Genomic DNA, 22,180 nt, shown 5'->3' with positions numbered 1-22,180 from the left:
CTCAGGATAAAAGTGAAGTTAATCACCAAATTATTGGAGAATTAACATCATATCAAAGGGAAAATTAAAAAAAAAACACTGCAAGTATACCAACTATGAATCAATGGGAATCAAACTTGTTTGCTGTCACTAACTCTCACTATCACTTTTTTATTTAATTTTTTTATTGTAAGGTGACCTTGGGTGACTTGAAAGGCACCTCCAAATAAAATGTATTATTATTATTACAACTATTTTAGGTAAATAAGCATTCTGAAACTACTTGTTGATAACTGGCACTGTGTAAATATTGTTTTTCCCCCCCAGTTTATGCTCCTCCAATCATTTTTGTCTTTTTACTTGTTTTTTTCACTGAACTACATAGTCCCATTTGTATGCTTTATACTCTCAAGTTTAAACATGGGAATAAATGCTTATCTGCTGTTTAACTTTCCCACTCTCTTTGCGAAGAATAGACAATGCGGCTAACCCAAACACACACAAAAAAAGTTTCTTAGCTTTCAAATAATTTACTGCCATTTACTGTTACTAAAGACAGTGTTATTACTTCAATTATTTTAGCAATATGACTTTTTCCCACATCAGCTTTTTTTTTTAAAAATCCGCCCATGTTTCTATGAATCACATTTGGGCCTAACCTGGGCACTGGAAGGTGTTATTGTTGTGACTTTCTGTGGACGTTCAATTGACCTAATATGCTGTACTCAGTAGTTAAAGATGAGAAGTCACGAAGAATCAAAGATGAGACGGATTCAGCTGGTCTTTTTTTAAACCCTTTTATTCATATAATAGTCCCCTCCTATTACTCCTGACTTTTCCCCTACATCCATATCTCCCATTTACCATCTTTATCGCACATGCATTCATTACTGATCGACTCAGAGCTACACCTTGGTTTTTCCATAGCATTAGCAAATGCTGTGAGGGCTGCACGTGGCCCTAATAACATGTCAATTTAATTCAAACCGTTCCAGTTAGCATACAAACCGAGGATTGGTGTGGAAGATGCAGTCATGCATCTGCTTCACTGCTCCCTCTCCCTTCTGGAGACTGCTGGCAGCACTCCCAGAGTTTTTTTTTTTTTTTTGATTTCTAGTGCTTTTAACACAATTCAGTCTCTCCTCCTCGAGGTCAAACAGAAATGTGCCGGAGCAGACCGTAGCCAGGCTGCGTGGATCACAGATTATCTCACCAACAGAGTGCAGTATGGGAGGCTTCAAAACTGGACTGGATCACAAGCACTGATAAGACGGGCCACAGCTCTGTGATGGACTCCATTGAGTAGGCGGGTGAGAGGAGGATCTATCGCGGACGACCCCTCCCACCACACTGTGGGGGCTTTGAGCAGCTCTTACAGCAACAGACTGCTGCTTCCACAGTGCAGGAGTGAACGCTTCTGTAGATCTTCCATCCCATCAGGGTCTTCAATAACCGCTGCTGGCATAACACGACTTTTCTCTTCAATACAAATGTGTGATACGTTCATTACTAGGACTTAAAATGTGAAATATGTACGTTATTCCCTACCTTAATTCATTTTATAATATAGCCTATATTGCCATTCTGTTCTAAATGTGTTATTTATCTTACGTTATTCTATTTTTTTCAGATATGTTATAAGAAATTGATGTGTGATCTTTCTTTGGGTCACCCGCCATCTTGTATCCTGCTGCTGCTGTGACAGAGAAATGTCCCTGCTGCGGGCTGAATGAAGTTCTATCTTACCTTAACTGCATGTGACGTGTACTACAATCACGCCAAACATACTTAGATATCTGGGTGTTGATTTAGAGCAAGCCTGACAGCGTTAAACTCCGCCAGATGGAAATCTACGTTTTCTTTGGGCCTTGTTCCAAACTTGCTGCTCAGACCAGCTCAGAGCAGTGGGCTGCATCCGGCCCACATAAAACCATCACTTTGGAATATCGATGCAGCTCCTGAACACCTGTTTAAATAAAACAGGTCACATGTCCTGTAAAAAGAGAAGGCGGAGGCGATGGCTTAGTTTATACCAACTAGACTTCAGTTGAATGATGAAAACATGACTTTATTTCACATGTGAAATTCAAGGGCTGTTCGCGTTTAGTCATTTGATTATTTATCTAACACCAACTCAGTGGTTCAAAACAGACAGTTCTCTCATCTATCTTTAACATTTTAATGACCAATCAGCAGCTTAAGTTGCACAATCAGAGGCGGAGCCCTGAGGAGGTTGTGACGACGCTTTTGAGGATTCCTGTTGGCCTTTCTGGTAATGTTTCTGAAAAAAGAAACAGAAAAGAGACAAACGATGAGGGTGCCAACGCTGGATTTTGATGCTGTTGAATCCGGTGTGCGTTTACCTGCAGATTGTCGTAGTGTGTCTCGCTGGAGCAGTGCGGGTCTTTGCCGGAGCTCTCGTCATCGTAGAAAACCGAGCAAAGATTACAGAAGGACGCCCATTTACGAACTGTAAACTCCTGACCTGCAGAGAGGAAGAAAGAACGTGAAAAAGTAGCAACAAAGCATCTGAATCGGGGGAGAAAAACAAATCTGCTGTGACGAGACGGAGCCATGAATCGAACTTGAATACATCTAATTCAGTCCTAAATCATCAGCTTAAGTCTGATTCTGACTGTTAGATTTCCTTCTTTTCAGCTAAACACAGATGAAGGTTACTTGAGGATACATGTGTGGCCTTCACAACAGTTTTCAAGCAGCTCATGAGAGGTGCTTATCAGAGATCAGGATGTTCCTCTCTTCTCCCTGAAAGCTGCCTGAAACTTATAAACAAATAAAAAATAACACCCTTGAAGACACTCTGGTAAACCGAATGAAATGCTGAAATATTGTAATGCATGTAACCTTTTACACGTATATGAATCTGTTATATTTGTGGGATGCTCTCTATCTGATCCAAGTTGACTTTTTTTCTCCACCAAAATGGGCAGAACAGTGGGATTTTACTGATGAATTAAAGTTTTGTCTTGTTGGGAGCATGTTTGTTCATCACACATATTGTAGTATATCAACATATGCTGCCTGCAGCTTGTGGAGGTGTTTTTTTCTTTGGTGTTACATCCCGTAAAAAACGGTCAAATTCTCTTGTGAAGGTTTAAATCTACGGGGTGTGTGTGTGTGTTTCTCACCGAGGGGGCGATCAGGGTCAAACTGCGGCAGTTCGGCAACACCGGGAGAATGCGAACGAGACCGTTTTGCCTCAGGTCCAACAAGCTCACTCCTCTGTTTACTAATGGCTGAAGTAGAAGAAAGACAAATCAATGCAATCAATCAATTCAAGCTCCAGCAGTAGAAAAAAAAGAAGAAAAGAAGATGAACATCTTCAATGTAACGACTATATTTCTTTGTTATCCGACAGCTTTGAGACACTGACTCCTCAATAACAAAATAATGTGTAATAAATCTGATCAATCTCTCTTTCAAGAGATAGTTATTAATAAAGTTATTAATGTAAATGTAAAGAAATTTAAGAATAGAAATGATCCAAATGAAATACTAAATCAAATGAAAATATATAATCACTGTTTGCAGACCCACAGCATCAAAATGTTATCTTTGTCAGAGAGAATGATGTATTTAGTTGGTCTGAAAACAGCTTAGAGTGAATTGTGTGTTCAGCAGCTTGTTGTACCTTTAAGGTCAGCTCTGTTGTGTCCTTCCTTCTCTTCCTCCCCCACACACCCCTCTGGTGGTGTGTGGTTATCAGCACACTCAGACTCTGGCTGCTGTCCAGTGAAGGCAGCATTGATGTCAGACTGCTTCGCTGCTTCCTCCTCTGTCTTCTGAATCTGCGGCTGTACGTCACTTGACAGAGCAGACGTGTCTTTGCCCGCTTTAGAGCAGGAGTTGACTGAAACAGGAGGCAGCGACTCATTTTCTTCTTCGTCTTTATCGTCCTCTGTCCTCACCGTTTTCCCTCTAGCAGATTTTCTTACTGCAAGAGGAGACACAATAAGTGGATTTCATGTTTGCCTTGTGTGCTGAGATGACAGTGGACCAGTATATAGAGACATTTGTGTTACCAGGGGTCTTTCTGGTTCTCTTCCTGGGCTGGCCCCTTTTCCTGGTTGATGTCACTTCATTTTCCTCCTCTTCAGCCGTTCCCATCTCATCTACCATCTCAACCTTCACGTTCTCCTCTAAAACAGCAAATCAAAGACAGTTTCAAACACAGTTTTACATGTTTAGGAGCTAACAAACAAAAAAAAAACATGTAGCTCCTACTTCAGAGTAGAACCTTCATAATACAAGTGGAACCTTCTGAGAATCAGTGGGCAGGGAAACTGCACGAAACAACGTAACCAGATGATTGAACCAGATGTGGCAAGTCCTCTGTGACTGTGTAATAATACATTTATAATCAAAAGATTATGGAATAGAGCAACAAAGAAGTCTGACTTCAATATGACCGTTCATACTACAATACCCATGAGCCTTTGCCTCACACTTTAAGATTTAAAATGTGAAAACAAACGCATTTAAATAGCAGATAGTGTTAGTAGTTTTACACCGCACATGCTTTTTCCTGAATCCTTCACTTCCACATGGTGGTCAAAACAAAATGATCACGTTATCCTGGTCAAAATGACACAGGAAAGATACGTCCGACAGACTGGACTTCATTCATTCAATCAACACAGACCTGTGCCGTCATCGTGTTTGCGCTTGGCAGAAAATGAGTTTGTTTCAGCTTCCTCTTCATCCGCTCCGTCTTCTTCCGCACTGCCAGCTTCATTTACTTCAACTGTAACCTAAATACAGACATGCGACACGTGTATCACCAGAGTCTGATATTCAAGCAGAAATGTCATAGATAAAATCATAACTCAGATGTGTTTGACTCTTAACCTCACCTCAGGCTTTAAGGTGTCGGGTTTCTTCTCTTTCTTATCGTCACATCTGGATCCAGTTGCTGGACTGTCCTCTTTCTTAACATCTGTTTTTGGTGCCCTGTCCTCCTCCCCGGTACCAGAGCCTTCTGCAGCAGATGGGTCAGCACCAACCTTCTCTACATCATCAGCTAACTGAAGTCCACTCTTCTCCTCCTCGACTTCTTTCTTGGACACTTCCACAGCTGTGGAGTCTTCTTCTTTAGCCGCAGCCTCGTCTTTTGTTGTAATTTCAAGTACTGCTTCACCTCTTTCTTCCCTCTTTGTGCTGGAGACTTGTGTGGCCATCAGCTCCTCCTGAACCTGATCATCTTCCAGAGGCTCTTCCTCCTCATTTATGAGTGAACTTGCTCCCTTTGTTTTGTCATCATCTTTAGAGATGGATAACTGGCTCACATTCTTCCTCTGGTCTATTGGAGCCCCATCATCAACTGGCTCATCTTCAACAGAGTCCAGAATTTGATATTCTGCTTCTTCTTCATCGGCCCTTCTGCTGGACGAGTCGTCCTTCTTCACAGCAGCAGGCTGTTTCCTCGCTGTTTTAACGTCTTTCTTTGGTCTTCCCCGCCTTGGTTTTTCTGGTGCTGCGGGACGATCCTCCCCAGCAGCGTCTTCCTCCACAGCATCTAATATCTCATAAGTGGCCTCCTCCTCAGCTGCGTCTCCTACAACTGATTCACTTTTCTTTGTTTGCGGGTTTTCTTCAGGAGGAGTTTTGGCTTCCGTCTCTGCAGCTTTCTCTTTGTTTCGATCCCCTGAATCTCTGGCAGATTTGCTCCTCCTTCCTGTCGGGGTCTTCTCTTTATGTGAGTTCTCATTCTCAGCATCTTTCTTTGCCTTTTCTCTTCTGGCTCTGGTAGATCTTGTTGTGACTGCCGGTTCGTCAGAGGCAGCTTCGTCCTCCACAGAGTCTAAAATTTTGAACTCAGTTTCCTCTTCTCCGGCAGGTCCTTCAGGCACCTCCTTGTGAATCGTTGTTGGTGTTTTATGGTCTTTGTTTCCTCTGGTAGATCTTCTTCTACCGGCCTTTTCTGTGGTTGAGGTCTCTTGAACAGATTCATCTTCAACAGAGTCCACCACCTCATAGACCATCTCCTCAGTGTCCTCGACAACCTGTTTGTCTTTTCCTGTTGTGCTGTCCTTTGTTGGAGTCTTATTTTTTTCAGCTGTCCTGTCTGGTTTCTTTGGAGATTTCTCCTTCTCTTCACTTTTACATGTTCTGGTCCTCAGACCGCCTCTCCTGTTTGGTCTCTCGTCTCTTTCAGCCGTCACATTGTCTTTCTTTGTTTTGTCTTCCTTGCCGTCAGCCTCTGACTCTGTTGGCTGATCCTCCACAGAATCCTCCACCGTGGGTTCAATGTTTCCTTCAGAGATCTGACCACCGGGAGTTTCAGGTTTCCGACTGTCACCTTCTGCAACAGTCTGATCATCAACCGAATCCACTGTCTCAAAGGCCTCTTGTTCAGTGAAAGCTTTTGAGCTGTCTTTGTCGTCTTCAAAAGGCTGGTTTTGGTCGGCATCTTTGGAGGTTTTGCAGAATTCCCCTGAAAGCATTTCTTCTTCATTTTGTTTTACCCTCCCTCCATCTTCCCTGGTGCATTGAGTTTGAGTGAAATTTGTATCTAACACTTGATGTTTATCAGTTGCATCTTCGACAATTGATTTTTCTGAATTGTTGACATCTTGAGTCAAGCCTCCCTCAGCCTTTAATGTAAACCCCCCTTCGACACGATGACTGTCCTCCTGAACTGTAGCTGCTTGTTGATCAGAAACACGGTCAAGCACTTGGAGAGATGTATCCACCTCCATTTCACTGCACTCCTCTGAGGTGGCTTTGCTTTCATCCTCAACACTCTGTTCTGACACTCTGATTTGGTCAGCATCTTTAGCGGCTTCGCTAACTTCTGAAAGCATTTCATCTTCTTTTTGTTTTCCCTTCCCTTCCATTTGCTTGCTCTCTGTCTCTAAAATCAGATCTGTCTCAGCTGTATCTTCAGTTGCTGATTTATTTGAACTGTTGCTCACTTGAGTCCCGTCTTCTTCAAACATCCGCACTGCTTTGGACCTTTCGTCGTTGACCTGATGACTGTCCTCCTTGCCTCCAGATGCTTTTTCTATAGTAACGCCGGCATCCATTCCACTGCACTTCTCTGGGCAGGCTTCGTCTTTACGGCTCCCGTCTTCATCCATCTGTTCATCAGTTTGGTCATCGAAAGCATCTTGAATTTCGTCATTTTTACCATCATCTCCTTTCTCTTCGGTCTGTTTGCCATCATCATCCTTTTCTTTGTCCGTGTTTTTCTTCTCCTCTTGGAGTGAGGCATCCTTGAAATCTGTTTCCAGACTCTGGCTTTGGTTTGTAAACTCTAGCTCCTGTGCTGGTGCCTTGGGGTCCATCCCTGATGAATCTTTTGGCTCAACACTTTCTGCAGGAATACTCTCTGCTGACTCTTTGTGGTCAGATGTTGAACTCTCTGGGGGTTTAGCTTCCTCTCCTTCAGGCGGATGAGTCTCTAACATACGAGCAGCTGCTGTTAAAGAACGGGTCACGCGACGAAATAAGGTGGCGTCGTCCTCAGTCGTCTCGGGTATTTGTTTCCCACGATTCTTCTTCCCTACATTAAAACGTTTACTGGGCCCTGCTGTGTATCTCGGAAAGGCAGCTGGTTTAGCAAAAGCAGGGGTAAAGGTTTGCAGCTGGAGATTTCTTCTTTCCCTCTTTCTTTCTTTTTTGGACATCCGTTTTTGAGGATTAGCCTTGATGACTACAGGGTCAGGTTTAATGTCAACCGGCCTATGACCAGAGCTTTCTAGACGATGTTGGAGGCTGTTCAAACTGAAATGAAAAGCAGAAACCTGATTAGATGCCAGTTAAAACTGTAAATTACAAGTAAAAGTAACATTGTACAAAACCAGCGCTCCTGAGCCAGCAGTGCAATTAATGTCCAATTGGCTCTTTCCATTTCTACAAGATGTTAACAACAGATTCTTTGGGTTGTTGGGTAAGTGGCAAGTGTCTAAGTAACATCAACATTTTCTATGATTTCGCCCCTCCTAACCTGACAAGAAACAATTACAAAATGTAAATACTCACTGTTCAAAGCGGATAACTTTATTCCTGTGAGGGTGATAAAAAGGAGTTGGTCAGATGAAAATTTCATAAAGTTTCTTAAAATGTTGTAGCAATCATCTACTCAGTTTTCCAATGCCTTTCACCTAATTTACTGGCAAACCTACCAGTGTGGAGAGGGGCAGTCCATTGAGTAAATGTTCTCCAACACCTGCGTTACATCACTGGATGAGGACATCTCAATGTAGATCTGGCAAAGAAACACAGGTCAACGGAGGTCAATAGACCGATCTTTCTCAAGTTCTAAAACACATCAGACCTGAACCCGGCAGAAAGTGACGCTCGACTGTACAAAGGTTTTATCGTACCCTGTTGGCGAGCGGCAAGTAGTTGGCAAAAGAAGCAATGGACGCCACAACGTCCATGACAATCATGATGAGGTCCACAGAAGTCTCAGAGATCTCGACAGACAACATCCGATTCTCCAGAGACTCCGTGTTTGGAATATCCTGAGAAACGACCAAGAGCTGGTGTGAAGGATCAGCCAATCCAAAAGTGACAAAAGCTGATTTAAACAAGTGATAACTTACAGAATCGCTCCATTTCATCAGGTTTCTGTACATGTTCTCCTGGAAAAGGTCACAAAACATGGATCGTCACAGATGATTCCAAATGATTGCAATAAAAGTGTTTAATTGCCCAATTCAACATTTAAGAATTTTCCCAGTTTCCATACCTCGTCGGCTCCGAGATCCATGTTCTCTAAGACAAGGTGGACGTGGAGAGGGCTGCCTTGGAGACAAACCGGATGTCTGGTGTGACTGATGACAAAATTGTGGCACGAAAGCCAGTCGTGGAAATATACAAAAGCCTGGAGGTAAAGGGAAGATAGGAAAATTGTATTAAAAGGAAGGGGGGGGGATGCACTCAAACAGAAAAACAGACTCATACGATGACACCCTCAATCGCAATTAAATTCCCAGAAGTCTGCAGTATATATAAACCCACATTTACAGTGATGCAGCACTTTTTGATTGACGGTAAGATGGAACTTTCACTCAGAGGACCAGGGTTCAACTCCCGGGTCCATCCAGAATTCAACTTGCTCTCATTGTTTCTAGACTTTGCTATTTTGAGACCCTTTTTCTTATCATATCTTTTTACCTCTCACAGTTTGGTTAAGTTCAGGGATCTATACTACTTGGTTAGATTTAGGAAACCTTATGCCCTGTCACCACATATCTCTGCGCTCACATCGACATTTTTTCGACACACACACACTATTCTGCTTGATTGAATATTGATAGGCCTCAAGCCGAAGGTTTACCTTCTCAAAAGGTCTTTAGGTCATGTTCCTCATTTCTCCTGAGACGCTGAGAGTTTTTGTTTTTGTTACCTTATGTCAGTTCAATGTGGCTGACACCATGAAAGAAGGCGGCCATTTGCACATTTTTCTACAGCAACTAACAACAAACAGACCAAACCCTGACACTAAGGAGAGCCTTGCCTTATTTCTTGTGGTTACAAATGGAAGGTGAGGTGGAATCAAGCTGGTACCAATCTGAACCTTCCTTACTAGTTCTCACTGAGGGATACACTCAAGGCAGCACGTGTCCCTCATTTTCACAGCAGCAGCGTCTGCTTCTTACCCTCCTCTGCAGTGGTAAGACGATCACGTTGTAGTACAGACTGCGGAGATTCTTTAGAGGAAAATACTGCCACACCAGCTTAGCCACGTCCGTGTGCGTGTAGTCGCCTTCTGGCAAACCGGTCAACATGATGGTGTCGACCTTACCATGTTTAGGACGAAATTTCTATGGGAAATGAGGTTCAAAGACAAACGCTAAGTTAAAGAGCAAAAGAGCGGAGCAATGGAAGCTTCTGCATGTTGGTAAATGCTGTTTCTCCGCGTTCCATCGTTTCACTTTACAGTGAAATATGACAACAGAAGATAAAAGGAGACAAAATCTAGCCGCTTCAAACCCAAGCTTCATTTTTGCATGCATTTAAAATTTCTATTGGCTATTGGAGACATTTACAACCTGATGAGAATACAATCTTAGCATTGCTTCTAAACAAAGAGGACAATGGAGGTGAGAGGAAATGAATATAAATGGCTTTCAGACAGTCAGTTGGACAGAGATGGGGCTGCTGAATCGTTCTACTCGTTTAGACCATTCAAACCAGCTATTAAAACATTAACATTAAAACTAAATGACAACGGGGTGGATTGAAAAATGCTTACCAAAATGTCCTCCTTTTTATAGACTGTCTTATAAACTGGGAGTCAAAAAATGAAAAGGTTATTTGGTCACAGTCACTTACAGTCAACGTGTAATATTTGGCAGTTAAACTGAGCTTCCATTTGTTTCTCTTACGTGGGTTGAGGTACAAAGGAGAGACGGTCGGGAACACAAAAGGACTGGCTGTCATTGGGATCCAAAATGGTGGAGTGCAGCCCTGTGGAGCTTTTGCTAATCGGCAGGCTGCTGTCGAGAGGAATAATGACGTCTCAGTTTGGTTTGATGGTCGTGCCGTTTACCAGCCATTAAACTAAAATATACATGATATCTTGATTCTTAAAGACTTTAAATACAAGAGTGTGCTTTATGTTTTTTTCAGTGTCAAACTGATAAGCAGACAAAAAGGGGCGTGGCTCAGTAGGCAAGCTTCCTCTGTAAGTAAGTAATAAGCTGAGAGAACAGCACTGTTATTTTTGACTTGTGTGGATGGTGATTTTGTCAGATGTAAACGGGTAGCGCAGAGCAACAAATAAGAAAAGAGCCTAATGTGTTACATGGTTAAAAAGTAGTCTAAAAGAGCCGCATTTAAATATGTCAAACTTGGTCTGCTGTCTAACGACGCAACCAGAAAAAAACAACAACAAACACTTGAAGGTTTAATTGCCATTTCAGCTATTTCTAAAGTCTAAAGAGAAGGAAACAGGAGCCAACCAAATACTTACAAGGTCTGTTATGGGGTTCTGGGATTTTCATCCTGTACACTCTGTGTGTATTTTCTCTTTTATATCTGTATGCAAGTCCAAGCAGATCAGCATCACGGACAGATAGGAACTCGATATATACCTGGAACAAACGGACACAGGATGGATAAGGCTAAAAGAACCCACATCAGCACGTGTACTTGCGTGTGTGTGTGTGTGTGTGTATTTGTACCTTGTTGAGCAGAGGCAGGAAGTTTCTTACAGAAGCAGTTTTTCTCAAAGCTTCCCTGAGCTCCCGAGTCTCTTCTGGCGAGATATTGTGGATGTAGACCGTTCTCGTTCCATCATCGCTAACGTCCTATTTCGAGACCAGCAGGTGCAGATCAAAAGCGACCGGAGGCACACAAACAACAACAAGGCATTTCCTTGCTGGTTATGGGGATTTTTCGATTTGTTATCAGATTATACAGAAAAATCTGAATGTTTTCACAAAAATCGAACATCTGAATGTTTCTGTATGAACCCATTAGTTCAGTGTTTTAAAGTCAGCAAAGAACGTTCAGAAGGCTACGTGAAAACACATTAAACGTGATAGAAAAGGTCAAAAGGTTGCTGGTTTGATGCCCAGCTTTCCCAGCTCCTGTATGGAAGTGTCCCTGGGCAAAGTACCAAATCCCCAAATTACCCAAAAAATTGTGTTCCTCACTTATAAGTTGCTGGATGAAAGCATCTGCTAAATTAATGGAATGTAAAGAGAGTACATGTGGCTCTAAAAGCTGCTGCGACTTCTAATCTTCATTCATTGCTGGGACTTTAAAGACTAACAAAGAGGTAAAGTTTGTGTGTTTGCGTGATACTTACAAAATGCATCAGTTTCATCAGAGATATATAGAACCCGAACTGAAACAGACACAGCAGGCAGTGTTTAAGTCAAGAGTTCAATCAGTTGATCCACACCGTCATTTGTACAATCCGTACAGATGGAGGAAACAAATGTTTCAGAATAATCAAGAGTAGTATACTTCTAATCTAATCTAATCTAATCATGCTTACCGTTGACATGGAAAAGTTATTGTTCACAGGCTGCATGCACAGTGAAGATCCCTTGAAATCAATGCCCTCCCATGTCTCCGACACAAGGTATTGCAGGGCCTCTATGGTTGGCATGATGGCAAGGCCCTGATAGGAAAATAGAAAAAAACGTTACTTAACATGGTATTACTAAACAAACGGGAAATAGACCTATAATCTTGTGCCTACCAGACATTTCTCAGGCATAATATAGATGGTGTCGCTTGCATATTGGAATCCGTATGGGCGGAGCAAATCTGCAACCTCAACTTCCTTGTAGGTGCCATCCTTAAACTCCGGAAGGTTGGTTATTAAAAACAACTGCAAGTGAAACTGGAAAAAGAGAAGCACTAATTCAAGTATGTTTGGAATCTTAATTTAAAAGAAACTCCACCTAATGTAATTTGGCGGCTGATACATTTTCACTGAGTAACTTGTGGTCAGATGATGCCTTCGGAGGGAGGGATTTTGTTACCTGAGACAAGAAAACTAAATGCGGCCTGGCAGAGCTGAACGTTTCCGTTTGTTTCAGAACATATTGAACTTTTAATGAAAAAGGGAAATGTGCAGCAGGTTAAAAGGGCTTAGAAGGAACTTACATCTGCTGTTAAGCATTTCTTCTTCTTCTTGAAGCACCCTGCGAAGGAGCATCAAAGAAAAGTGAAATGAGTGAAAGACAGATACATGAGATGGATGATAACCGGCAGCTTTTCTTGGTTTTCTTACTTATACTTTCTACTTGGAAGTATTTTTCAACCATCTCCCCAACAGTCAGGGAAGTGACAGGATCTTCAAAATACTTGGATGTGGACGACCAGGTGTAGCCCGCACCGTCTGTTGAGGAACAAAGAACACAAAATCATATCTTTAACATCCACCTGTCTGACACAGTATCAGGAAAAACAGACATTCTGCTGCTTTAGCTGCTTTAAGCAGTAATGAGGTTCAAATTAAATAAAGCTTGCATCATAACAAGTGTCACATTTACCTTCTTCAGTGTCTTCGGCAGCCTGCTGTTGCTTTTGCTGGACCTGCACTGGACCAGTTGGACATTTAGATGGCGACTTATCTGTTGAGGTCTCAGGTGTGCCGGTTGACGAGGCCTTTGGAGCTGCCGGTTTTCCCGCTTTACCCTCCGCAGAACTTTCAACCGCAACCGCGGCTGAGGATGCTTCTGGTGCCTCAGAGACAGTTTCCCCGCCCTCAGTTGGCTTACCAGTGGTCACGCCTGCTGTGGTTGAAGATGAAGGCGTTTCCACCTTTTCAGAGGTGGCCTGAAAACAAATTTGAATCCGTTCAGGGCAGTTTGTAGCTGTTTATCTCACAGCTATTTCTGCTTCTACTATGTTCTTGATAGCAAATTAGGAGAATAGATAAGAACAACAGGCATTTATATGTGGACTTGGCCAAAAGAAAGAAAGAAAGAAGAGGTGCGATACCCTTTTTGTGATCACTGTCACTGTGACTCCTTCCATGCAGAGACTCGTTGCGTTCCTCAGTTTCTCAGCGTCTTCCTCGTTCTCGAAACACACGTTTGCCTGCATGTGCGGGAAAAACGTGAAACATACATCACTTTGGGTGACTCAAAACACAAGGACCGTGTCCTCGTTGCACTCCTAACCTAAGCAGGAAACATTTAAAACGTGTTGACTCTTTGATTACACGCACCTCCTCTGTAGACCTGTACAATACGACTGACTTTGTTTTTCCAAAGGTCTCCACGGCAGCGAGCACGTCATTGTGACCGAGAGTCCTGCAAACCCCTTTGAGCTTCACCACGGTGGGAGGTAGGGATTCATCCTGCCAAGCAAAAAGAGAGATTTAACTTAGAAACGTGATCATCAGTGTAAAATTATATAGTTATATTATGAGAAAAGCTGCAAGAATAAGAGTTTCTGTGATGTGGGGAGGCCTCCTCCTGTCTTTTGGTCTTTTGGTTCTCATAATACTATGTAGCAAGCAAAAGTGTTATGACTGTCTGAACTCGTCTTCCCATAACATTAAATGGCTAGTAATGCCTTTTCCCATAACATTGAATGTCCCTTTCCCATAACATTGTGTGGCCAGCAAGCATAAACAATATAAATAGCAAGAGCACCATTTTGTTACCAGACAACTCTGAGCCAGCTTCCTGATAGGTTGTGCGGACTTGTCTCTTTCTTAAATGTTTTGTGTTAATTGTATCCAGCGACTCTGAGCCTAATTTTGAGAGAATTTTTCTAACAATCTAACAATTCAAGCGACTGAGTCTATTGAATCTTGTCTGTGGTTAAAGGTGAAGACAGTTCATCTGAGGTTAAGATGTCCAATTCACCCTTTTGAAAACCCTACAAAGTGACCAGCCGCAGACACTAAAAAGGGTTGTAACCACATATGCAAACAACAAGGGGCATTTGGGCATGGAAATGACATTATTGGTGTTGCATGAGATGACCCCTTCCACACCAAAGAAAAAGTTTAACGGTTATCGCACGCAGCTCTATGGCTGCTTTGCTTAAAACGCCCTGCGGTGTGTGAGATGTTCTGAGTGTGTTTGTCACGGTTTACCCCCCCATTTCAGCCAAGCACCTGGCGTCTTGTTTGGTTTGGCTGAGCGTGTTTATGTGTCAGTGTGCTGAATAACTTGCCCCGCTCTCCGGAATATCAGGCATCGCCTTAGATGAGGAGGAGGAGGAGGAGGACGCGTCCTTCATCTTGGCGAGTTCAGCCATTAAGACGGGAGTCAGATTTTTAACCACGGCCTCCAAGTCAGTCTGCCCTGACAGAGAATGGATTTCTAAAAGGAAAAAGACGGATATTCAGTGCAAACAATAAGCACATACGATGCCAAAGTTCTCTGTCTGGAATATTTCAGGACTGCAGCAAACGTCTGAAAACAGACAAATCCATCGAGGCAAACAAGACGTGGTGTTAACTGATGACTCAGAGAGCACCATCCCCACAGTTTGTCTGTCTAACACAAGTGGGGAAAGGTCAGAATTGGAGGAGTGATGATAACCACAAATAACTACTGGTTCACTCTACCAGAGAGCAGGAACTGAAAAGGTTAGTGAATGTTCACGGTGACTTTAAACCTACTGCTTAAACAACCTTTGAGGGATTTAAGAGGAATGGCCTGGTCCAAGACGAGGCCTCGGTCTGATTAAGAAGCTGTGCTCTGACTTAAAGCTTGTGTTTACCAGCAGAGCACATCCAGCTTTGGTGGTAGGTATGACATGCTGATAAAATGGTACAAGCCATCCAAAAACAACACAACAAACTAAGAAAAATGAGAAATAGGTTTGAAGGCACCGTAAGCTTGAGTTTGATGACATTTGAGCTCTGGGCAACTGATTTGTGAATGTTTGTCACACCTGATTTTTCCAGCAGTTTCTTTGCCAGTCTTTCAGCACTGCTCAACCTCTTCCTCTGAGGGCTTGATCTCTCCGAGGACGACTGTCCCTCTTGACTTTTTCTGGATGGCGATCGTCTCTCGCGACTCCTGGAACGCGATCGACCGGTGGGGGATGAAGAGCGGTCGTGCCGCGAGGACGAAGAACGAGACCGTGACCTAAGACAAGGATTGAAGAATCTATGAAGTCAAATATTTCATTGTGAAATGTCTCATTCAACTCGGACGAGAAAAAAGCCCAAAGCTGGAACATATGCAAACAACCTGAACATTTTTAGAACTTTGTCACAGTTTTTCTCCCCATATACCTGCGGGAGCGTTTGGAGCTGTACTTCGACCGCGATCGGCTGTGGCGTTTATCTCTCCTGCTCTTGGAGCCACGGTGACGCCGTGGGCTGTTGGAGCGGGAACGAGAACTGGAACTGGAGCTGCTACTGGATTCGTCCCATCTGCTCTTCGATCTAGGGTGGTAGTAACCATACTCCCAAGGCTCGGCAGAGGTGGAGGGGAACTTCTTGACATTGTAGGCTGGAACACTAAAAGAACGGGGAACGAGAAAATCCCGCGTGAATCCACAAAGAGAGGTCAGGGAGGTACTTGCTCACAGCTGCTGTGGTGAAAACAAAGAAGTTTACCTCAGGAGAGGTAGTGCCTCACCCCTCCAATCTGGATATCTGTGGAGAAAAAAAAACAAGAGCATTCCTCATTTAAACAGCTGCATTTTGGGTAACCTGGTTGTGATGTAAACTGTTATCAAAACACTGTTTATTTTGTTGAGTGTCTTAAAAGTGGAAATAAAGACCCGATCAAGACTAAATTAGGACAGTGTCCCTCTTCACTGCAGAGTTGGGCCAAACAGCAAAAGAAAGTTAGCAGGTAGCTTTCTGAGAGGCCAGAATTTCAGGAAAGATGACAGTAATTAACCTTATCATGTTAGAATTAGTTGGAATCCATTAGAAGTAGTTGTCCAAACCAGAAATAAAGCTTGGGGATGAAATTCAACACAAATTCAGCGAGGGCTCCTCTCTTCATTAAATCATATCTGGGAAGATGCTGTTCAGTCACATGATTGGTTGCCGGCTCAGATGGAAGACGGTTGTCTCCTCTGAATCAAGTCTTCTTCAAAACAGGAAAAAACCACCGCGAGCTGCCGTAACCCCCCCCCAGCTGCTCACCAGTGGAGTTATTTAAAACTTTAACATTCTCATTCACCTTTTCTTATTCACATCTTCGAAATGCAAATCAAAGACGGCAACAGAAACCCAGCTGAAGCTCCACAGAGGGGAGTGAATCTTCCTCCTCATGAACAGTGCAACAAAAACTAAGTGGTGCATTTCTACCGTCGACCGACACAGGCTGTGGATCAAGAATCTAACGATACACTCCCTCAGAAAAAGTTACACCACTGAAGAGAAGCAGCATCACCACCTTAAAAATGGCTCAAGTTTGAGAGCACTAAAAAGATTACATTCAAAGGTATTAATACAACTAAAACTGACCGTTTCCGGAGGAGTTTGCAGTTTTCAAGGTGAAGGTTGGTGTTCTGGTGGGCGAGCCAGTCCTGGTAGCAAGAGCAAGACAAAGGTTTAGTCGAAATTCTGTATCCGTCGCTGGCTTTAACAGCTCAGCCGCCATTTTTTTTTTGTGATTGCTTGACATCAGATACGTTCGACTAAACTTTACAGCAAACCTAAAAATCTCAAAGACATTAAAAGTGTGTCCTTCACAATCAAATGAAAAGCACAGAGTCATCAGCCTACGCGTCAGCATGTGATGGTTCATGCTCGCCACACCAGAAGGAGCAACATGCCTCGATGTGGATGAAATTTCGAGTGAATTTAATCATTCAGTACCTTAATAATTCAATCTAACAAGTCTTGATGATTTTATGATAAAACAATTAAATACAGGAGTCACGAAATTAAAAAAAAAAAAAGAATAAAATCTTCTTGGGATCTTCTGAGGTCTGTGCGGACATTTCCCGCAGGTCATCTGGGCAGTTTGGTGTCAGGACAAAACACAACACAACCCGAGGCAATCGGACGTCGAGTGAGGGCAGAAAGAAGAGGGAAGAGGAGCTCTCAGTTTTTGAGAAGTGAACTGAACAATTTGATGTTCCAAAAGGAGGAAAATCAGCAAAGACAGACGGCAAAAACTGAGATTCCTCTTTGGGACACAAAAAAACAACAACTTGGAACACTCTTCAAAAAAAAAAAAAAAAAAGGTGTGGACCCATGAAATCAGCCAATTATGCAAAAAGTGAGCTAAACTGTTCGTTTAAAAAAAAGGACCGAATACGAATACAGAAAGTTGTCAGGAATGTATTTAGTTGCTTTAACAGCTGTTTCAAAAGTAAAACAAAGCATACACCGCGCATGACTTTGAATAGTTCTCCGTCACAGCTGTCAAAGCACCTGGTTCCATTTTCCACAACTGTCATAGGAGCTACCAGAGTTAAACAATCACAAACAGCACAATACAGTTGTTCACTTACCCTCATGATCGCACAAACTATGTTACACAGAGTGCAGACGTGTGGAAACATCACCGGTGTGGTGGCAGCATAGTCATTGAGCATGGCCTGTGTTGGCAGACTGCGGTAGAAAGGCCCCTTTGCTGGAAACTGCCTGCCGAAAGGAGGCTGGGTCATATGAGCGTAGTTCATCATGGCTGGGATAGGCAGAAGTGAGGGTGTAGGTAAAGGGAGAAACCTGGGGACGAAGGGGGGTGGAGGAACTGGTCTCGAAGCAGGAAAAAATTGAGGCCGCACAAGTTGGTGTAGTTGCAGCGTCGGCTGGTGTTGCTTCGGTTTCTCCTGCGCTTTCTGCGTCTCCTTCCATTGACTCTGCTGCTCTTTCTTGTTCTCAGAAACCTCTGGGCCACGTTTTTCAGTTTTTCTTGGATCATTAGAGTGACTGTCATGATTACTGCTGGTATTGGATGGTTGGGTTTTCGGCTCTGGCTCGCACTCTGGTTCGGATTCTGGCTCTGGCTCTTCCACTGTAAAGTATTTGCAGGGTTCTGACTTGAGGCGTCCTGTGTCTGCCTCTTTCTTTGCAATAGAGAAAGGAGTGAAGGTTCTTTTGACAGTGGGAGCTGGTTGGGTCTGCGCTTGTTTAGTTGGGTCACTGCCTGGAGAAGCCACAGTGCTTCTCGTTGAGCTGAGACTGGTAACGGCGCTCATCTTTTCACGCGAAGAAACCAAGGAAGTGCTTTTTACCTCTGGTACACCTTTCTGTAGGGGTTCTCTACTGAAGCTAATGGTACTTTGGGTGCCCAACATACCTCCACTCCCACCAATGTTAACTCTACTAGTCCCTCCAATCTCATCCCCAATGAAAGGATACTTGCCAGTATGTCCATAGTCAATCACTTTACTTGGTTTATCAGTAGTTGTTGACATTTCGTCCTGGTACATCTCTACCCCTCTGGAACTACTCGGCCTGCCCATTCCACTAAAGCTTGGGGTGGGTTGGGATTCAGGGACGGATTTGGACTGACTTGTAGTTGCAGATCTTTTCTCCTTCTCCTTGCGAATCTGCCTCAAAATGAAAGGCAGGTTCTCAGAGGTGATCTGATCGTCAGGGTAAGCCAGGAGATAGTTCAAGTCTTCCTTTCCAAGTCCAAAGCTCTGCAGGATGTGAACAGCAAATTCTGGAGTAAACGTAGAGCTACGAGACTCATTTGGGGGCGAATGTTTGTCTGGCAGAGGATCGTCATAGTCACCTGAACCTGAAACAGACTGCTTATCAAGTTGTCCTTCACTGGAGGCAAGCCTATGGTCACTGCTGCTCAGATAACTAGATGAAGCAGATGATGGACGGAATTTGGAGGGATCATCTTTGGTGACGTTTTTGCGGAATGGCAAACAGTTCAAGGAGCTACCGGCAATGTCAAGATCAGAGTGTGTTTTTCTTTGAAAAGCTGAAGACACCGGATAGGGTGTTGTGCTTGAAGAAGGAAACTCATGTCTTTGAGTGCTGCTCAAGTAAGAATCCTGACCTACAGGCTGATGCCTTACCCTTTCTCTGGATGTGCTAATGTGAAAGTCAACTGACCTCTGGATGTTCCCCTCTAATAAAGCCCGAGTCTGTTCAGGCCTGGAGCTCACTGGCATAGGTGGGACTGTTCGTCCAAAGTTGGAAAGAGCTGCAGGGGGACGTCCAGAAGAGCTGAACCTGGATGCAGGATCAAGGTGATGCGGCATCCTCCAATGGTCCCTTTCTGACTGTCCACTAGAGAGCCCATATTGGCGCTGGGTGGGATATCGATTCTCGGACTCAAAGGGGTTATAAAAATTACGCGACATGGTTTAATCTTCTGAAGGTTAGGGAGATTGATGGTGCTGCAGTAGGGGAAGATTGTTCTAAGTACAAAGTTAGTGTACAGGAGTTTGTTGTCCTGCGGTGGGTTTGGACGCCAACAACGCCAACAATGAGTAACTGCGTCAGTGCGAGTTGGGCCTTCAGTTGAGCCAATCGCAAATTAGCAGCATATCCTCAGATAAGTGATGAGCTCCCTGAGGGAGGAAGCCCTCCATGAGAAAAAGGAGAAAATGATCCAACAGCAATCAGAAGCTGAAAAGTTAAACAAACAAGGGGGGGTCTAGAGTGGGATGGAGCTTCAGCCTCTCCAGAGGGGAAAATCCATGATCTGGAAGATTTCGATGCCTCCTGTCAGCAACACAATATTTCCACCCTTATCACGTCCAGGTCTTCACTAGCAAGAGAGAACAGAGGAGGTAAAACATCAAAGGAGTGAAAAACAAGGCCACAACTGTACACAGGGAACATTTTGATATTGAAATAACAAAAGTTCACTTCCTGGAAACAGTTGAGACCAGGAAATTGACAAGCACAAAGTTGAACATCTCACAATGGTGCACGTTTCATTGCGAAACCTTCAATCAAATTGGCCAGATAAGCACAAAAACCCCTTGGCATTATGCTGGTACTGGAAGTCTGTCGCGACATGAATGAACTTCAGACAACTCTAAACACAGTTTATTAAGAACTTAAGAGTCACAGGAAGGCATTATTACAAAAGAATAGCACAGCAAAACACAAAGCAGCCTGGACAGGGACTAAGATACTGTTCGGAGTCAATCTAATTCAATTTGCGAATCAACCGGGAAGCTGATGCAGAGCCTGCCGGATTGGGGCATTTCACAAGAGGATCCTAAACCGCAGTCTGGAAAAGGGTGATATTTTGTTAGTTTTTAATTAATCACACATTTTAGATTTGTACAACAACCTTGACAATTCAAAACAAGCCTGTTGGGATGGACGCAGCTTTACTGCAATGGAGGATCAAATGAGACCTAACAAAAACCAAAAATCTCCTCTCCGGGGGAAAGACGCCACAATATTATCAATTGTGCCGCGGCAGCGTTTCAGAAGTCTAGACTGCGTGAGATAAACTTTCCTGTGTTAGGGAGTCCTGATGTGTATCAACGCCAAGTGTGCTTTAAAGAGGACTCGTCTCCTCTCCCCTTCATTCTCCTGCCTGTTGACACCTGAATTGTTTCCAGCCAAATACTCTGCGGGATGTTTAATACACCTGCAGGGGAGAGGAGACTGGTCGGAGGGGCTATAATCAACGATACACGAGTATATCCTTTGTGGAAGTCTTTTCAGCATCCATGAAGCGTGAAGGGGGTGTAGCACTTTAATCCCACATTGTGGGATGAATTAAGAGTAAAATACATTGTCATGAATGCAGTCAATGCTGACAGTCACAAATACATACGTTTAATGCAACAAAAGCATGGTTCGATAATACAGATGTACGTCAAGTAAGTGAAGGCTCTGCTAAAAAAAAAAAGAAGTTATCTTGACTCCTCTCTCCTCACCTTTTATGCTCACTCAGATGCGAAGAGAGGAGTCAGGTGTGTGCAGACAGGTAAATCTGTCTGATGTCACATTTTCTGTGGGAGGAGGGGGTTTGAGGAGATCTCTGAGCACTGGACAGGCAGTTAGGACAGACCACAAATCCACCAGCATTACAGTTTTAAGAGAAACTCCACCAACGAACCACATATTTATTGTGTAATAGGAGGATTCCCGTTGCCTTCTCACATCTGTGCCTTGACCCTTCTTTTCAACTGCGCCACATCAACACATTTGAGCAAGTTTTACCGAAGAGTCACATACATACTCCACACCCCTGACAACGATTATAAGGGTCTTCGTGGCAAGCTAAACCCATATTTCAACACAAAACAACAGCGCAAAAATTGAAGATGTGGCTAAACGCCAACGGCTGGTTTTTAAAACCGAACTGATCCAACTCATCAGAGCTTGCTAACAAGCGAAAACGTTAGCCTCCTGCGGGCCGTTTATACGTTAACAGCATAACACGGTGACAGGCTGAAACAACAACGTGACTGTGTGTCAAAACGTCGCTACTTGTTTTTGTAAGAAAGTTTTTATCACATACCGTTTCTATTGTGTTTACTATAGCTTGCAGTTTTCGTTAGCTCACACTGCCACAGCCGTCTTCTTCGTACTCAAACAAACACTAACAAGCATTACTGCCACCTACCGGTGTGATGTGGTAAAAACGTACTCAAAAACTCACCTCAATCAAATTAGTCTGAAAAGTACTGACTGTTTTAACAACTGTTGTTTTAACAACGGGGATTTCTGATTTTTTTTCTAGAATATTTATCTATTAAACTGCTCTATGTTTTTCCCCTATGGCTTGTAAAAGGGAATATTTTTTCTCTCTTCACATATTTGACAAAATAACCTCACTTTAGGCCCGTAAAATGGAGCAGGATTAGGGGCTTCTCCAGTTTTACCATTTAAATTTTA

General features: G+C 43.3%; 1 protein-coding gene across 4 annotated transcripts; it reads right to left on the bottom strand.

Annotated features, from left to right (window-relative positions):
- Positions 1 to 2,031: 2,031 nt before the first annotated feature.
- LOC140282212 (uncharacterized) lies at positions 2,032 to 21,873 on the bottom strand. Of its 4 annotated transcripts, XM_072376803.1 has the most exons (33): positions 21,804 to 21,873; positions 17,860 to 20,084; positions 16,865 to 16,926; positions 16,001 to 16,039; positions 15,674 to 15,901; positions 15,328 to 15,524; positions 14,602 to 14,750; positions 13,643 to 13,774; positions 13,414 to 13,512; positions 12,963 to 13,248; positions 12,701 to 12,808; positions 12,574 to 12,611; positions 12,164 to 12,307; positions 11,957 to 12,082; positions 11,765 to 11,803; positions 11,136 to 11,261; positions 10,925 to 11,045; positions 10,338 to 10,448; positions 10,205 to 10,239; positions 9,609 to 9,773; positions 8,696 to 8,830; positions 8,550 to 8,588; positions 8,328 to 8,468; positions 8,127 to 8,209; positions 7,984 to 8,007; positions 5,962 to 7,725; positions 4,854 to 5,931; positions 4,643 to 4,751; positions 4,023 to 4,139; positions 3,632 to 3,934; positions 3,129 to 3,236; positions 2,343 to 2,464; positions 2,032 to 2,260 (listed from the first exon to the last, which is right to left on the bottom strand). In XM_072376803.1, the coding sequence occupies exons 2-33, from the start codon at positions 19,672 to 19,674 to the stop codon at positions 2,177 to 2,179; spliced, it is 8,127 nt and encodes a 2,708-aa protein (XP_072232904.1). In that variant the 5' UTR covers positions 19,675 to 20,084; positions 21,804 to 21,873; the 3' UTR covers positions 2,032 to 2,176. The 4 variants fall into 4 exon arrangements, with proteins under 4 accessions (XP_072232904.1, XP_072232901.1, XP_072232903.1 ...); XM_072376800.1 differs by having other exon boundaries at positions 4,854 to 7,725; XM_072376802.1 differs by having other exon boundaries at positions 4,854 to 7,725; positions 10,338 to 10,445.
- Between the last annotated feature and the right edge of the window lie 307 nt (positions 21,874 to 22,180).

The sequence above is a fragment of the Leuresthes tenuis genome, unplaced genomic scaffold, assembly GCF_036924035.1.
Source record: "Leuresthes tenuis unplaced genomic scaffold, fLeuTen1.0.hap1 SCAF_22, whole genome shotgun sequence".
Classification (NCBI taxonomy): domain Eukaryota; kingdom Metazoa; phylum Chordata; class Actinopteri; order Atheriniformes; family Atherinopsidae; genus Leuresthes; species Leuresthes tenuis.
The sequence above is the reverse complement of the archived record's forward strand: the minus strand, read 5'-3'. Positions and strand labels throughout refer to the sequence as shown.

Excerpts from the sequence above, each read along its gene's own strand:
- LOC140282212 (XM_072376800.1), bottom strand. The coding sequence starts at position 19,674 with ATGTCGCGTAATTTTTATAACCCCTTTGAGTCCGAGAATCGATATCCC. Across the intron at positions 8,589-8,695 it reads TGGATCTCGGAGCCGACGAG|GAGAACATGTACAGAAACCT; the intron begins GTATGGAAACTG and ends GACCTTTTCCAG. Across the intron at positions 3,237-3,631 it reads CAACAGAGCTGACCTTAAAG|CCATTAGTAAACAGAGGAGT; the intron begins GTACAACAAGCT and ends CTTCTACTTCAG.